Source organism: Oncorhynchus mykiss, chromosome 2 (assembly GCF_013265735.2).
Source record: "Oncorhynchus mykiss isolate Arlee chromosome 2, USDA_OmykA_1.1, whole genome shotgun sequence".
Classification (NCBI taxonomy): domain Eukaryota; kingdom Metazoa; phylum Chordata; class Actinopteri; order Salmoniformes; family Salmonidae; genus Oncorhynchus; species Oncorhynchus mykiss.
The window spans coordinates 15,801,799-15,820,069 of NC_048566.1; the positions used below are offsets into that span (position 1 = coordinate 15,801,799).

The 18,271-nt window shown below is 45.7% G+C and overlaps 1 protein-coding gene across 1 annotated transcript; it reads right to left on the minus strand.

Annotated features, from left to right (window-relative positions):
* Positions 1-338: 338 nt before the first annotated feature.
* On the minus strand, positions 339-16,805 carry otoa (otoancorin). The gene is made up of 29 exons (XM_036939180.1): positions 16,716-16,805; positions 15,551-15,628; positions 15,256-15,368; positions 14,350-14,371; positions 14,105-14,147; positions 13,820-14,000; positions 13,498-13,566; positions 12,546-12,739; positions 11,985-12,325; positions 9,696-9,814; positions 9,407-9,549; positions 8,791-8,899; positions 8,273-8,497; positions 7,702-7,863; positions 7,229-7,369; positions 7,090-7,145; positions 6,829-6,949; positions 5,192-5,310; positions 4,548-4,683; positions 3,862-4,055; positions 3,671-3,761; positions 3,338-3,509; positions 3,014-3,204; positions 2,672-2,824; positions 2,421-2,563; positions 2,213-2,349; positions 1,972-2,069; positions 836-1,028; positions 339-569 (listed from the first exon to the last, which is right to left on the minus strand). The coding sequence occupies exons 2-29, from the start codon at positions 15,606-15,608 to the stop codon at positions 490-492; spliced, it is 3,804 nt and encodes a 1,267-aa protein (XP_036795075.1). The 5' UTR covers positions 15,609-15,628; positions 16,716-16,805; the 3' UTR covers positions 339-489.
* Positions 16,806-18,271: the final 1,466 nt, after the last annotated feature.

The window sequence follows — 18,271 nt, forward strand, 5'->3', positions numbered from 1 at the left end:
TTCTGTCAGTCGTAACAATCCATAGAGTAAGTGATAGGTTCATAATCTTTATTATTAACTTAGTCTTCCACTTCCAATTTTATCAGCACTGGATTAGCACCCATAATCCTTGTTTTATGATCCCAACTCTCAGAAAACAACCAACACCGACTCACACATCATTACATGTTCCAGCATTGTCCTACTAGAAGAAACCACTGGTCTTTCTCTTGCAACAAAGATATAGAAAGATACATATTTCTTTAACAAATAGAATAAGAAATATGTAAGTGCTTTTACATTGTCACAGGTATCTGCTTTGATGTGCTCAAGGCCTGCTCTGGCTTAATCTAGAATAGTTTTTTTTTTTTAAAGAAGCAGGATATAAAGTTATATTTGTTACTGTTAAATGTGTTAAAATATGCCATATTATCAACAATCTCTCTTCTTGTTCAACACATGCATGAGTAGTTCCATATGTCATGCGTGTCTATTGGATGTGTAGTTTCACTACAGGACAAACCCCAGCAGTAGGAACAAGAAGGGCTGCATAAAGACTCCAACTCCCAGAGTTCCCAGCATAGATGCTCCTGGTGGAGAAAAAATAATACATTATACCACTTGACCTCTCTCGCTCTCTCCTGCCTATTCATCTTCATTTCAGTTTCTTCCTCATAGTCTAATCAACTCTTTCTCTTACCTGACCTCAGGAGCATTCCTTTATATCTTAGCCAATCGGCATTCTCAACTAGTTCAAAGCACTAAAACGCTTTACAAGTAGTATTTTCTGAGTTTCCCACTTGTTATGAACGCAGCATTCATCTCTTCCCCTCCCAGTCCCCTCTCTCCTACTCACCTGAGAGTTGGGGCAGGTTTCTGGGTGGGTTTGTAGTCGGTTCTGCGCGGTCATAGGCCACTCGGTCGTAGGCCACACCCAGAGCATTGCCAAGAGCAGCCCGTTGTGCCTCCCCCAGCACTGCCCACTGTGCACTGGTTACCATGGCAGCATTGTCAGGACCCAGGGCCTTCAGCTGGCTGGTTGAGAGTGCCTGATCAGAAGTCAGAAGAGTATGGAGTGCTGGGTTCAAAAGTCACCTATTTTCTTCGTAAACCTAGTAATTAGAAAACCTCAGTGGAACACAGCGGAGATAGAGAAGAGCCCCCTAAGCAAACTGCTTCTGGGGGTCTGTTCACAAACAAACCCCACAGAGCCCCAGGACAGCAACACAATTTGACTCAACCAAATCATGAGAAAACAAAAAGATAATTCCATTGGAAAGAATTGACAAAAAAACAGAGCACCCTAGAATGCTATTTGGCCCTAAACAGAGAGTACACAGTGATGGAATACCTGACCACCGTGACTTACCCAAAATTAAGGACATCTTTGACTATGTACAGGTACAGACTAGGTGAGCATAGCCTTGCTATTGAGAAAGGCTGCCGTAGGCAGACCTGGCTCTCAAGAGAAGACAGGCTATGTGCACACTGCCCACAAAATGAGGTGGAAACTGAGTTGTACTTCCTAACCAGCCAAATGTATGACCATACTAGAGACACACATTTCCCACAGATCCACAAAGAATTTGAAAACAAACCCAATTTTGATAAACTCCCATAACTACTGGGTGAAATACCACAGTGTGCCATCACAGCAGCAAGATTTGTGACCTGTTGCTACAAGAAAAGTGCAACCAGTGAAGAACAAACACCATTGTCAATACAACCCATATTTGTTTATTTATTTGACCTTTTGTACTATTGGCATATCATTACAACACTGTACGTAGACATATGACATTTGAAATGTCTTTATCCTTTTGGAATTTTTGTAAGTGTAATGTTCACTGTTCCTTTTTTATTGTTTATTTCACAATTGTTTATATATTTTACTTGCTTTGGCAATGTAAACATGTTTCCCATGCCAATAAAACCCTTAATTTGAAATTGAAATTGAATTGATAGAGGGAGGCAGGGAGTGAGTGTACTCACAGCGAGGCGGTCTGGGGGGATGAGGGGAACGCTGGTCGGACTGAGGAATGAGAAGGCAGAGGTTCTGAGAGAAAGAAACTCTGACAAACTCAAACCAGCTGGAGAAAAGTGAGACAAAGCAGAGAGAGAAAGAGAGAGGAGGGAGGAGAAATGGCTTACATTTTAAAATGTATTTCACAAAATAAGTGAGAGCAATAGTGTGTGAGAGAGAGAAAGAGGGAAACAGAGGAGTGTATCTGACCCATGATGTTGCCCAGAGAGTTGACCCGAGCCTCGGTCCATCCCTGTGTTTCTCCAAACACAGCCACGGCACGCTGCTTCAGAAGCTCTGTTACTGCCAGGGGGCACTGCACCTCGCCCACCGACTGTACTGCCTCCCTATAGAGATATATAACACATTTAAAAACAAGCTCACGCGAACACACACACACACACTGTCCATGTCTGACCTGAAGGCATCAGTGTTGAGTTGACCAGTCTCCTCAGTGTTCAGACCACAGATGAACTGGTTCAGTCCCACCAACTCCACAGCTCCCAGTTCTCCCACTGTCTCATTAATACGCTCCACAAAACCCCTCCACACAGCCTCCCTCTGCCAGGGACCAGACATGATCACCATTAGAGTCTAGTATTTAGTTAGTGTGTGTGTGTGTGTGTGTGTGTGGCTGTGTGTGTGTGTGAAGGTTCATATATACAGTACCTGTGGTTGTGTCCAGGAGCAGCGGGAAAGTGTCTCCAGAGTGTCCAGGGAGGAGAAGGGGAGGCTGGCCAGCTCAGTGAGGTTGAACCCCTGAGAGACACAGCCCAGCTGGAGCACCTGGCTCTCATTCAAACCTGACACTGGACCCCAGGCCTGTAGTACAATATAGTAAAGCACAGCTCACTCAACAGCAGAACATAAAAAGATTCTCACCCCTGCACTTGAGATTCTTCTAACTTCTGTGAAATGGCCCCAAGATTTAGACACTGATCTAAAGTATGTTTCGGAACCCCCAAGACTTGAAGAGGGTAAACTGATCTGTGCCTGAGCCTGGCAATCTACCTGGATGGCCTTCTCTCTGAGCACCACTAGTTGCTCGGCGCTGTAATCAAGGACCTCCCCCAGCGTTTCCACGGCAGCGGTGATTGTGCCGGCGTCCATCTTGGAGAGCTGGGCTGGGCTCCAGTAGACATTGGCTCCGCCCAGTTCCTCCAACAGAGACACAGTAAGGCCCGCCTCCCCCTGAGGGAGAACTAGAGAGAGAGAGGGTCCAGGGAGGTTGTGGTAAATGTATTGTAATGTGCGTCTTTATTATGTTCATATTCAAAATAATCCCACACACATTCTTATCTGCACCTTAGGTGTGTGTGTTTCTCCCTCTCTCACCTGCTCTCCTCCTGCGCATGGGCATTACTTCAGATGTGGACGTGGAGAGAGAGAAGAGTTTCCATCGCAGGGCTGAGAGGTCCGGACCCCTACTAAACTCCTGAGGAGGGTTAGGGATCGGAGGGCTGGGTAGGCTGTCCATCAGGTCAGACAGAGTCTCTTTCAGCCACGACTAGAGGGGAGAGAAGCCAGGGTAGAAAGTAAAAGAGCAGAGGTTATCTTCATTTTTTGAAATTCACAGAAGCACAAGCGTAGACAACATCAGGAAGAGACTAATTAGGGGCCTTTCATATGTGGTTGTCAGGGAGATCATGGTGATAGAGAGCCACTGACCTTAAAGCGCAGTGAGCGGACAGCAGAATCATCCAACAGGAGGAGAGGACCCAGGGATTTGATGGTGTCAGCTGTCCAATCAGACGGGTCACTTTCAAAGGAGAGAAACAATAATAATTGTATATTTGTCAAATTTTATTTTGACAGTAGCAGTTCTATCTAGAAAGGTTAGAGGATGTGCTTGTTCGTACCCATATGTATCATTGAGCAGCTGGAAGAGCGCCCTCCAGTGGCGTGGAGGAATCTGTTTGCAGGAGGCCAGGGCCTGCACGCTGGAGTTGAGGACCTCAGGGGCCAGGAGGGACATCTGAGAGGGGGCCAGCTCACACAGCAGCGACCCCAGACTCAACACCTCCTCACTGGACAACTTTGACACGTTCCTCCCCTGGGGACACAGGGGTGCACCGGGCTCTGTCACTCATTGCAGTATGTGTGTGTGTGTTTGTGATTTACACTAAAGATTAGGGTTAGGGTTGGGGTTGAGGCTAGGGTTAAGGTTGAACTAGGTTGTGGACATGAAGCTAGGGTTAGGATTAGGGTTAGGATTGAACTGGGATGTAGACATGAACCGAGAGTTAGGATTAGGGTTGAACTGGGATATAGACATGAACCGAGGGTTAGGATTAGGGTTGAACTGGGATGTAGACCTGAACCGAGGGTTAGGATTAGGGTTGAACTGGGATGTAGACATGAACCGAGGGTTAGGATTAGGGTTGAACTGGGATGTAGACATGAACCGAGGTTTAGGATTAGGGTTGAACTGGGATGTAGACATGAACCGAGGGTTAGGATTAGGATTGAACTGGGATGTAGACATGAACCGAGGGTTAGGATTAGGGTTGAACTGGGATGTAGGGATGTAGGGTTGTGTGTTTACCAGGCAGTTCAGAGCTCTGCTGGTCAGTGTGGGGCGAGAGCGAGAGGTGAGAGGCAAAGAACTCAGGTTGGCCTCTTTCATCTTCTTCATGAACACAGCACATACAGAGGCAGGTAGACTGGCTATCTTCTCAGCCCTGAGAGAGAGAGAGGGAGGGAGGGAGGGAGGGAGGGAGGGAGGGAGGGAGGGAGGGAGGGAGGGAGGGAGAGAGAGAGAGAGAGAGAGGGAGGGATGGAGGGAGAGAGAGAGAGAGAGAGGGAGAGAGAGAGAGAGAGAGAGGGAGGGAGGGAGAGAGAGAGAGAGAGCGAGAGAGAGAGAGAGAGAGAGAGAGAGAGAGAGAGAAATAGTATATGTGTGTGTAAGTGTGTGTCAGTGTGTTGGGGCCCCCCACCCCCAAAATAGCCATTTTCCCACAGACATTACCTGCTGATTGATTCTTAATGTATTATCCCACAATTGAAAATATTTATTTCATGTATGTTTTTAATATCAGGAAATTCTGAAATTTATAGGGGATACACTTAAAAAAATACATTTGCATATAAACAATAGGTCAGTGTGGCCCCCTGGACAGCTGGGGATAATTTTAATTGAAACCCCTGGAACACAGCAACATCTGCCAGTGTGTGTGTGTGTGTAATCACGGCAGGTGAAGCAGCAGCAGGGTGGGGATCTCCTCCAGCTCTGTGTCTGTGATGTTGTTGAAGTAGCCTGCTCTCTTTTTCTCCAAACCTGCAAACAGACTCTGTGCAGTACAGCACACCTGACAGACAAAGTGAGAGGGCGGGAGATAAACGTGTGTCTCAAAATCAATGGCCCCTAAGCATGTAATAACCAGCCTGACCTCAGAGCTATATGAAACAAACTTGCATGTATTTCTGAGCATTTCGAAGACGTATGATATCTACTAATGGCCTAGTTACTTTAGACAGAAATTAATTTAGGGAGGTTGGTCGGAGAGGATGAGTGGATGTAATCTAACAATCCAAAGGTTGCGTGTTTGAGTCGTGTCGAGGGCAATTGTAGCTTTTTATACAACGGGTGAGTCTAATCCTGAATGCTGATTGGTTAAAATCACATTCCAGACGGTGTCTATTCCATAAATTACCACTGGCTAAATCTGTGACGTTAAAATGCCTATTTACTCTATTCCATCTGACTGCACAATCCACTGTCTCATCAGCCCAGCCAAGCAATTTATAAACGTGATCTCCACTATAAGAAGCATCTAGACATTATCTCACATTTCTTTTAGACAGTGTTTAGTTTTCAACAGCGGAGATTTGTATAAACCTTGCCATCTGTCTCTCCGACATTTGCAACATTGTTTCAATATTCAAATTTGACTCCAGCTGTCCCATGGTAATGAACGTGTCGGGACGAGACAGACAGGCAGGCAGCGTTTCTCATCCAGTCGAAATCATGAATCAGCTGGCATCATTTTCATGGATATATACAAAGAAAGAAATGTAAATTGAAAAAATGTCAAACGAAATGAAGTGCAGCTAGTTTGCAGCCTTTCCAGCTTCAGTTTCGTGATCGTGTTAGCTGTGTTGTTGGCTAGCTCCTCTGAGTCCTGACCAGTAAGCATTTTTTCTATGCTAGTCGAAATCGCGCACCATTTGCTCATTGTCATGGATGTATCCAAATAAATGTCACTAGAAAACAGCTTAAACAAATGCAAATGCAGCTACTGTTGTTGTTCTGGCTGCAACCACAGATTTGTGGAAGGATGAAATAGTATGAATAAATTAATCAAAATAACGTTAATGAAAACATGTCAATCATTATTTGAATATGTTGGTAACTCGTTGTATAAAAGTGATAATGCCAGAGAAGGTGTTGTTTTGAGGATATATTGGCACAGTTTGCTGCCCGAGACAAACAACACCCGTGCCAATATATCCTCCAAACACCGTTTTATCAGGCATTATCACTTAATTAGCTAACCCTTCCCTAACCCTTATTCTAAACTTGACCCAATTCACCTAACCTTTGTTGTTAGTTCACCTAACCACGAACGTAATTCTCCTTTGCTGTTACGACGCAACAAGCAACCTGGTCTCAGAGAAATACATATAAGTCCTCCAAGATGTATAATAACTTACATCATCCAATTCGTATGCTATTGTACGACCAGGTAAGATGTATGATACTATACATCCTCTAATTCATATGATATTCTATGACTGCTACTCCATTCATAATGTAACCTATCAGTTGTCACAGATTTACATACAGAACAGTAGGAGTTGCAGTCATCACTTGTGTGTGTGTGTACCTGTGTCTTAGAGAGCCAGCGTGGAGTCTCTGTCACAGCTTGGGCCATCTCCATGACGCCACTTTCAGCCACCGTTTCAATCATCTCACAGGCCACGCCCTGCATTGCCGAGCCCAGCTTCCTGTCATCATCATAATTTACATTGTAGTCATTAGGCAGATGCTCTTATCCAGAGAGACTTACAGGAGCAACTACCTTGCTTATCATCATCATCCTCATCATCAGTACCATCAAAAACTGTATGTGTGTGTGTGTTCTCACCGCATGTCTGTAAGTGTCATCTTCTTGCCTAGGATATTTCTGACCAGAAAGGCCGACTGCAAGACAGAGAACAGTGTGTAATGTCACACCAGTGGCCGTAGTCCCCAGAGTTGCGTTCAGAAGACACACACACACACACCTGTGCACGTGTCCACTGCTTGCCCTCCAGTTGGTCGAGGGAGGTCAGGTTAGCCTTGTCCAGGGTGGTCAGGGATAGGCTGGACAGCAGAGAGGCAGGGACTTTCTGGATCAGCTCTGAGGCATTCACATCCCCAAGCAGCTACACACACACGCACACACACACACACACACACACACACACACACACACACACACACACACACACACACACACACACACACACACACACACACACACACACACACACACACACACACACACAACTTTAGGATCAACCTGAACCATCTTTGCTGCACATCTTATTTTCTGCTATAAGACATAACATACAGACAGAGCAACATTGGACAAGCAAGACGTAGCATACAGGCAGAGCAGCATAGAACAAAAAGCAGCAAGACAAAATTCATAAAAGCAACAAACTGTTTCCACACCTCACAAGCTACAGACAACACCCCTCCCTTCCCCTCTCACCCCCTCCAACAATGCTTTTCTCTGTAGACTGGTCATCTTTTGACTCATCATGTCCAGACCCTCATTACCCAGAAGCCCCTGGGATTTGACCTTCCTGAGGACAGAGGAGGCCACGCCCGTCACAGCTGAACCCAGAGACATTAACTCCTTACCAGACACCTCCTGAGAGAGAGAGAGAGAGAGAGAGAGAGAGAGAGAGAGAGAGAGAGAGAGAGAGAGAGAGAGAGAGAGAGGGGGGGGGGGGGGGGGGAGGGAGGGAGGAAGAAAGGAAGGAAGAAAGGAAGGAAGGAAGGAAGGAAGGAAGGAAGGAAGGAAGGAAGGAAGGAAGGAAGGAAGGAAGGAAGGAAGGAAGGAAGGAAGGAAGGAAGGAAGGAAGGAAGGAAAAGGAAAGAAGGAAGAGAAGAGAAGAGATACAGAAATTAGAGTTTTTAGAGCTGCTCTCTATTTCACCATTAGTTCCTGCCTCGGCCCCTCATACAATAGAAGAGTATCACCTAAACATTCCAGTTGAGAAGCCTGTTAATAGTAGACTGAGACAAAGGCATATTTATAAGAGTAACACCTCTCTCACCTGCTTCCCCTGCAGTAGTTTATTGGCCAGTGTTTTGGCCTGGGTCAGACCCCACTTCACCTCTGACCCCAATGACATCAGGGTGTCCTTGAGGGCGTCGGGGGAGAACTGGGAGAGATGGAAAGGGGAAAGCAGCGTAACACCGGGACCCAGCGCACGCAGCAGCTCAGGACTGGAATCATCCACAGATGATGACATCACAGTGTTGACGAGCTTCTTCTTTAGCTGGAAGGAGGAGGAGGGGAGAGGAAGAGGAGGGTTATAAATAAACACCACAGATTATTCCCATAATTGTTCTCTGTAAAATCCCAATTTTAGTGATTCCTGAGTTATAAACAATAAACTACAACAACTTTGGAAAGAGTGAGAGAGACAAAGAGAGAGAGAGAGAGAGAGAGAGAGAGAGAGAGAGAGAGAGACAGAGAGAGAGAGAGAGAGAGAGAGAGAGAGAGAGAGCGAGAGAGAGAGAAAGAGAGAGAGAGAGAGAGAGAGAGAGAGAGAGAGAGACTGGGGGATACCTTGTTGACTCCAGAGTTGCTACAGTCATCAAGTTGAGAGAGGAGGAGCCGGCTCATGGAGGAGTTTAGGGTTGGGGCGTCATCATAGAAACATGCCAGCGAGCCCAGTCTGGATAGGAAAGGGTCAGAGGTCATAGGTCAGTAGGTCAGAGTTAAGTAAAATACCCTACTGGCTATTCAGTACCGTGTTTAGTAAGTCATCCAACATCTGTTCTGAACTCTCCTCCCTTGTTTGTTTGTCATATTTCTGTGACTAAGCACTCGCTCATGCTCAAGGTTGTATGTAGATCTGGAAATTATAATCTAACCGTCAATACCTATTTTGTTTAGTGAAGTAATTCTGAAACTACAGGATGGTCTGAACAATTAGCAAAATTAATGGTAATTTGCATATCCAGCACAGGAGGTTGGTGGCACCTTGACTGGGGAGGATGGGCTCAGAGTAATGGCTGGAACGGAATGAATGGAATGGAATTGAACTCATTAAACACATGGTATCTATGTGTTGATACCTTTCACTCCATTCTAGCTATTATTATCAGCCATCCTCCCCTCAGCAGCCTCCTGTGATGTCCAGGTGATGCAACTCCAGTCCTTCTCTTAGGCACGTACAAACCTGTCCAGGTTCTGGACCAAGTCCCCTCTCTTCTGGGAACACTCTCTGATCTTCTGGAGTATCTTTCTGCCCTGAAGAGGAGGGAGCCCCCCCACCCCTCTGAAGGAGGAAGGGAACTGGGGCGAATGGAAGAATGGACACAGCTAGGGAAAGAGAGAGATAGTGGGGAAGACGGATAGATTAAATAGCATTTGTAAAATAGGGGACTGTGATCTGTTTTGAGGGTCTCAGTGAGTTTTGATGAGATCCATTAAAAAGCAGAGTGGGGAGAACTACAACAAACAAAGACCTGGTCGTTGGGGATGGTTTGGATGTCGTCCATGGGCAGCCCGGAAAGGAAGGGCCCCATCATCTTCATCACATCCATCTTCAGCCACAGCAGCCTGGGAGGACAGGGGCTGGGCATTACTGGAGAGAGAGGAGGGTGGCAAACACACACACACAGTTGGCACACACACATACAGGGCAGAGTAGTACTTGAACACAAACATGATGTCACAACAGTGGTTGTAGTCACCAGAGTTGTTTTCAGTAGACACACGCACATGCGCGCAAACACACACACACACACACACACACACACACACACACACACACACCCACACACAGGCAGGGCCCAGTATTACTTGAAAACACACATGCAGATGTAATAAACACATAAACACACTGCAGAGTGAAGATCTGTGTGACACACACGCAAATCAGGTGTTGTGTCTCGAATAAACACACACCTCTCCGCTGTCCTTTGGACATAACTCACTCTCCCTTTTCATAGCCGCGCAGGAAGTAGTTTTGGGGTGATTTTTCAGGGGGTGCTGCAACACTCTCAGCATCCCTACTTCCCACATCTATGTCCCTTTTCATGCCTCTCCTCCTCTTCCTCCTCTTCCTCCCTCCTTTCTTTACTCTGCTTCGGTCTTCTCCTTTCCAGCTTGTATCTTTCTCTCCTTCCTCCCTTCTCTTCTCCTCTCCTTTCCAGCTTGTATACTTCTCTCCTTCCTCCCTTCTCTTCTTCTCTCCTTTCCAGCTTGTATCATTCTCTCCTTCCTCCCTTCTCTTCTCCTCTCCTTTCCAGCTTGTATCCTTCTCTCCTTCCTCCCTTCTCTTCTCCTCTCCTTTCCAGCTTGTATCCTTCTCTCCTTCCTCCCTGCATCTCTCCTTTCCAGCTTGTATCATTCTCTCCTTCTCTCCTTCCTCCCTTCTCTTCTCCTCTCCTTTCCAGCTTGTATCTTTCTCTCCTTCCTCCCTTCTCTTCTCCTCTCCTTTCCAGCTTGTATCTTTCTCTCCTTCCTCCCTTCTCTTCTTCTCTCCTTTCCAGCTTGTATCTTTCTCTCCTTCCTCCCTTCTCTTCTCCTCTCCTTTCCAGCTTGTATCCTTCTCTCCTTCCTCCCTTCTCTTCTCCTCTCCTTTCCAGCTTGTATCCTTCTCTCCTTCCTCCCTTCTCTTCTCCTCTCCTTTCCAGCTTGTATCCTTCTTTCCTTCCTCCCTGCATCTCTCCTTTCCAGCTTGTATCCTTCTCTCCTTCTCTCCTTCCTTCTCTTCTCCTCTCCTTTCCAGCTTGTATCTTTCTCTCCTTCCTCCCTGCTTCTCTCCTTTCCAGCTTGTATCTTTCTCTCCTTCCTCCCTTCTCTTCTCCTCTCCTTTCCAGCTTGTATCCTTCTCTCCTTCCTCCCTTCTCTTCTTCTCTCCTTTCCAGCTTGTATCCTTCTCTCCTTCCTCCCTTCTCTTCTCCTCTCCTTTCCAGCTTGTATCCTTCTCTCCTTCCTCCCTTCTCTTCTCCTCTCCTTTCCAGCTTGTATCCTTCTCTCCTTCCTCCCTGCATCTCTCCTTTCCAGCTTGTATCCTTCTCTCCTTCTCTCCTTCCTTCTCTTCTCCTCTCCTTTCCAGCTTGTATCTTTCTCTCCTTCCTCCCTGCTTCTCTCCTTTCCAGCTTGTATCCTTCTCTCCTTCCTCCCTTCTCTTCTCCTCTCCTTTCCAGCTTGTATCTTTCTCTCCTTCCTCCCTGCTTCTCTCCTTTCCAGCTTGTATCTTTCTCTCCTTCCTCCCTTCTCTTCTCTCCAGCTTGTATCCTTCTCTCCTTCCTCCCTTCTCTTCTCCTCTCCTTTCCAGCTTGTATCCTTCTCTCCTTCCTCCCTTCTCTTCTCCTCTCCTTCCAAGCTTGTTTCCTGTATTTCTCATAATTTCTTTCCATTTGGTTTTCCTTTAGGTTTCCCACCTTTCAATGGTTTCTTCTCGTTCTCATTCTACTCCTCTTTCCTTTCCTCTCTCCCCCTCTTGATTTGGGTCCTCTCATCCTATTTCTCTTTCTCTTTCTCCGGTTTGACTTGAAGAGATTGATCATTAGTATTTGGGTCATAAGGTACAAAACAAGAGCTTGATCAATCAAAGATACAAAACAAGACTGTTTCTAAGAGCTTGATAAATCAAAGATACAAAACAAGACTGTTTCTAAGAGCTTGAAAAACCAAAGGTTGCTGTAACATCTAAAATCTCAACTAAACATATTTATATCAGTATTTAGATGAATTATAATAATGAATAATGTAACATATTCTATCTCTGCAGAGGTGGTTCTCACCTGTCATATCAGGCTGTGGTGGTCTAGCAGGCCAGTTCGGTCCTACTTCTGGTCTGAGTGTCTGTCTTGGCTCCTGTTCTGGTCTGTGTGTCTGTCCTGGTTTCTGTTCTGGTCTGTGTGTCTGTCCTGGTTCCTGTTCTGGTCTGTGCGTCTGTCCTGGTTCCTGTTCTGGTCTGTGTGTCTGTCCTGGTTTCTGTTCTGGTATGGGTCTGGGGCGCCAGGCTGCAGCAGTGTGGCTACAGTTGTAGTTGTTCTGGGCCACCCGTTCCTTGGCCCACTCTCTGATCTGAACACGCTGCTCCTCAGAGAGAGACCCAAACACCTCTCCCAGCATCTTCATCCTGGAACCAGACCATACTGTTACCGCACACACACACACACACACACACACAGAGACACACACACACACACACACACACACACACACACACAGACACAGACACACACACACACACACACACACACACACACACACACACACACACACACACACACACACACACACACACATAGAGACACACACACATAGAGACACACACACACACACACACACACACACACATCTCTTCCAGGTGGGGGTTCTGTATCCAGGGAGGCAGGGTCATCTGTGGTGGGGGCATGTTCTGTAGGAGGGGTTTAGCGGCCCACACCAGCCTCCCATAATCTTCTGGTTCCATGTCGTCTCCACCCTTCATCATCAGGGCAACCCAAGAGAGGGGGGCGATGAACGCTCTCAGGAAACACTGGGGACCAGCCTGAGAGAGAGAAAGAAAGATGTTGCGTTTGGGAAGTAAAACAGGAGCATTGTTGAAGCCAGGTTATAATCTCATGCTAGGGCTAAACCTGTCACGCCCAACGCAGGAGACGAGAAGCAGGTACAGGAAGTGAACCATTTAATATAGACGGACACACAGTGGAACAAGAACAGCGTCTGGACATAGATATGACACGACAAACAATGCTACTACAGGGAACAACACGGAGCAGACATATATGCAGGGACAATCAACACAGTGAGGGAGTCCAGTGAGCACAGCTGCATGTAATGATGGTAACAGCTGCGTATAATAACGGGTAGCCTGACGCCCTCGAGCACCAGGGAGGGGGAGCGGGAGCAGGAACCACGACTAGTGGGAGGGCTGAAGATGCAGTATTAATGATGGTAACAGAGCGCCAGGGAGGGGGAGCGGGAGCAGGAACCACGACTAGTGGGAGGGCTGAAGATGCAGTATTAATGATGGTAACAGAGCGCCAGGGAGGGGGAGCGGGAGCAGGAACCACGACTAGTGGGAGGGCTGAAGATGCAGTATTAATGATGGTAACAGAGCGCCAGGGAGGGGGAGCGGGAGCAGGAACCACGACTAGTGGGAGGGCTGAAGATGCAGTATTAATGATGGTAACAGAGCGCCAGGGAGGGGGAGCGGGAGCAGGAACAACGACTAGTGGGAGGGCTGAAGATGCAGTATTGTTGAAAAACAGCTTGTAATTGGCTGAGGGCTTGAGTGACACTGACCGAAGAGTTCCTCATGTGCTCAATGAAGCTTGGTAGACTGGAACAGTTCCACAACCTCTCTGTCACGTTCTAGAAAGAGAGAGATAGAGGAACATCTTTTAAAAATGTCATTATCTTATGCCTTGTAGTTTAATAAACAGGTTATAAAAACCACTGTAAAACTTTACATAAAACAAGACCAAATATGGCCTTTGTGTCTAAAATGGATACAATCCCCATTATGTAAATAATTGTTTGCAACACTCCTGGTGTATAACTAGAGTACTGTCTTGCATATTTTGAATATATCTAGCTATGTAAATAAAGATGAATGTTGAGGTACCCATTCACGGTCAGCGTCAGGGTATTTCATGGTGCTATTGGGCTGGAAATAGAAGCGGGAAGCAGAGTCCATGTCTGTGTCTGAGTAGGTATCTGTTTCCTCAGCAGAGAGGGAGGTGAGGAGAGAGTGGAAGTGGGAGAGAGGGTTGGGACGAGACATGCTGTCTTCCATTTGCACCCCACTGATAGAGAGAGAAAGAGAAAGAGCGTGAGAGAGAGCGAGAGGGGGGGCTAACTTGTAGATCCATTAATTTGCACACACACACACACACATGGGTCACCTTACCTGTTATTAAAGGGGTTGTCCATTGTCATGGGTAACAGGTGTCCTGTAGCATAGCAACCATGCATTAAGAAACACACAGGAAAAAACAAGATGATGTAATACGCATTATCAAACTGTTTTAATGTATGCAACAACAATGTGGTGCTGTTTCTAGCATGTTGTTCATAAGCAATATTATTACAACAATACATTAGTGACACCCTCTGTGTTTACTAGGTTAGAGGAGGTATGTGCTGTGTCCTCACCCATTTGCAGGCATCTCATCATCTGTGGGGACAGAGGGACACCAGAATGAACTACGGAACTGTTACTTTTACTGATGTCTTTCTACCTGTGGTGTCTTCGTTGACTATCTACACGTAACCTACAGTACAAACTGAGGTATAATGTCATACCCCTTTACAGTGAGGTGTGAGACAGCCTCGCCAGTCAGCCAACGAGGGAGTCACAATACACATAGCAGGTGAAGGAGTCTGTGTAGGGCTTAAACTACAACTGGGGATGGTGTAACTGTAACATCAACATAGGCCAACTGTGATCAGTACTGTGGAAACATCACCCAGAGGTGTGTGTTTGATCAGTACTGTAGTAACATCGCCCAGAGGTGTGTGTACTGATCAGTACTGTAGTAACATCACCCAGAGGTGTGTGTTTGATCAGTACTGTAGTAACATCACCCAGAGGTGTGTGTTTGATCAGTACTGTAGTAACATCACCCAGAGGTGTGTGTTTGATCAGTACTGTAGTAACATCACCCAGAGGTGTGTGTTTGATCAGTACTGTAGTAACATCACCCAGAGGTGTGTGTTTGATCAGTACTGTTGTAACATCACCCAGAGGTGTGTGTACTGATCAGTACTGTTGTAACATCACCCAGAGGTGTGTGTACTGATCAGTACTGTAGTAACATCACCCAGAGGTGTGTGTACTGATCAGTACTATAGTAACATCACCCAGAGGTGTGTGTACTAATCAGTACTGTTGTAACATCACCCAGAGGTGTGTGTACTGATCAGTACTGTAGTAACATCACCCAGAGGTGTGTGTACTAATCAGTACTGTTGTAACATCACCCAGAGGTGGTCAGTTAAGGCAGGCGATAGACTATTGATTGATTGGTTGATTGATTGACTGGTTGTTTGATTGATTACCAGTTTCTTGGCCATGTCTTGGAAGCGAGCGGGCGTAGATGGGAAGCCTGGGGTCGAGGGGTCAGGGTCAAGCATCATGGGAGACATCGGTGACATTGTATCTGGGTAGAGGGCTGAGAGGGGCATATTGCATACACAGACACACACATGAGCACGGACACGCACACGTCTCCAAACTGTTAACATGTTACGTGTGTATGCTACACTTGTTTCCCGTTTGGATCTAACTGTAATTTAGGAATGATCCACTGTTGCAAAATGGAAGAGGGTTAGGCCTGGTGCGTTTACTGCTTACCTGAGACTGCATGGACTAGGAAGAGGAGGAGGAGAGCCTTCTCCCCTGGTGAAGCCATGGTGGAATTGTCCAACTCTGCTTTAAAGAGGAGGAGGAGAGAGGTGATGTCAGCCTTTGTAAACATCAATTCTAAACGTGGAATCATTCTAATTTCCCATTCTAATTTCCTAAACGTAATTCTAATATTGTTTCTATCAATCGTGCATCCCTTTGTTCTCAGTAAAAGACAACTTTTACTGTCGTAAAAATGTCAGTTGGATAACGTGTCTCCATGTGAGCCAGGTCTCAGGGATACTAGGGTATATTCTTTAAGGCTTCCTCCTCTGGGGCTGAGAGCTCACAGCTGCCTAGCTACCGCCCTAGTTATCCACCTAGTTACCTGCCCCATGGAGTAAGCCCACTGGGGGTAACGGAGAACATGCTGAGAAAAACATGTACTTTAATTGATATGTTATGTCATGCTCTTTCTCCATCTCTCGATCTTTCTCTTGGTTATATTTGCCTTTCTACAGTACTCTTTTCCTCCTCTCTCTCTCTCTCTCTCTCTTTCTCTCCTCCTCTCTTTCCATTTCCACTACTTTCCTTTCATTGCTTCTGTAAAAGATTTTCCTCTCTAAGTCATTTGCATGGCTTCCGAAGATTTGACTTCTCATTTGGGTTTGGCCTTGAGGTGTGTCATGCAATCTGCCTGTCTGAGCGTGGTGATTCTGGGGTTTATGGTCATAATTACCAATCGCATAATTATTTCACTATATGAATATACATTGGTTACAAATTCCTGGGACTGTCTCCTCTAAATACAGTCCTGTCTATTCTGAATATCTTATTCAGTTGAATTAGTTCATTAGTCCATTGTTAATACTCTGGCCTTGCACATTAGTGATGCATTTTTCATAGATTAACTATTCATAGATTGAAAATGGTGGCTTTTTAAAAATATTATAAATATACTTCTTCTGTGAGACAGATAATTGCCTACTTCAACATTTAAAAAACAACACACTGTCAATCCTTATTAGATAATGATGCAATTGACAGAGCAACAACACACAACCTACACAGTTCTAACCATTATCGAGGGCACAACCAACACAGTTCTAACCATTATGGAGGTCACAACCAACACAGTTCTAACCACAACCAAACCAAAGATAAATGTACTTACTGAATGGTGTTTTCTTTTTGGATGTAGAGTAGAATATGTAACAGCAGTATGTTCAGCAGGAGAAGAGTGTATGTGTCCTCTCTCCCTCCCTCCCTCCTTCTCTCTCTCCCTCCCTCCCTCCCTCGTGGGAGGTTACCTGTACAGGTGTCAGACCAGGTGCATACGCTCTGTGTGTGTGTGTCTCATACAAGCCCGAGTATTGTGTGTGGGAATGATATGTTGACCATGTTACAGTAATCAGGCCTTAGTTCACAGTCATTTTATGTCAAAGACAATCATTATCATACTATATCAGAGAGAAATACATTCTCAGAGAATAAATGTTTTGTGTCTTGGAAAAAGGCTTAAAATCTCTTTTACGTAATCTTTTCAACTGACTCAAACACAGGTGAACTTTCAAATACACATTAACATGAAAACATCAAACCCTAAACAAGTGATTAGTTTCAACTTGTACCTACTCCAACATGAGTACATTTAAATGTAACTGTTATTTAACTAGGCATGTCAGTTAAGAACAAATTCTTATTTACAATGACGGCACACTCCAGCCAAACCTGGACGATGCTGGGCCAATTGTGCACCGCCCTATGGGACAGCCAGGTGTGATGCAGCCTGGATTCAAACCAGGGACTACAGTGACGCCTCTTGCACTGGGATGCACTGCCTTAGACCTCTGAGCCACTCAGGATCCCATAAATATAATCATCATGACTGGACATTAGGTGTACCAACAACATTGACACACCAATAGTACTTTCCCTACCTCACAGTTACATACGGCTACACACACAGCAGACTATGGTACTGTAGGTTACCACACGGAGAGGCCAGTTGTAAGCTTCTGTTCCTAAACCTAGCAGCAGATACAGTGGCCTACCCTCCCCATGGAGCAGGCTGCCTGATAAACAACAAGCCAGCTCACTGCAATCCCCCAGGATTCATCTCTAATTAGCAGTAATGATGACACTCATTAGGAAAAGGAACAGTACATGTAGCAGTACAGTTACCTGCTTGTTCCTGCTTTAAAGACTTATTTGGCATTGTCATGCATGAGGGATTGCTGGCTAAAGCAGAAACAGAAAGGCTACCAAGGTACATGCATGGTGCAGTGGCATGCTTCTGAACATGAACAACAATAGTTGAGTATCCATCCAATGTAGCTAAATAAGGGGTGCATTCTAAAGAGAAATGGCGTTACGGGGCAAACTGGTGTTAGAGGTTATTTATAGATAAGGTAAGCCTACAGACTGACCCCTATAGATAAGGTAAGCCTACAGACTGACCCCTATAGATAAGGTAAGCCTACAGACTGACCCCTATAGATAAGGTAAGCCTACAGACTGACCCCTATAGATAAGGTAAGCCTACAGACTGACCCCTATAGATAAGGTAAGCCTACAGACTGACCCCTATAGATAAGGTAAGCCTACAGACTGACCCCTATAGATAAGGTAAGCCTACAGACTGACCCCTATAGATAAGGTAAGCCTACAGACTGACCCCTATAGATAAGGTAAGCCTACAGACTGACCCCTATAGATAAGGTAAGCCTA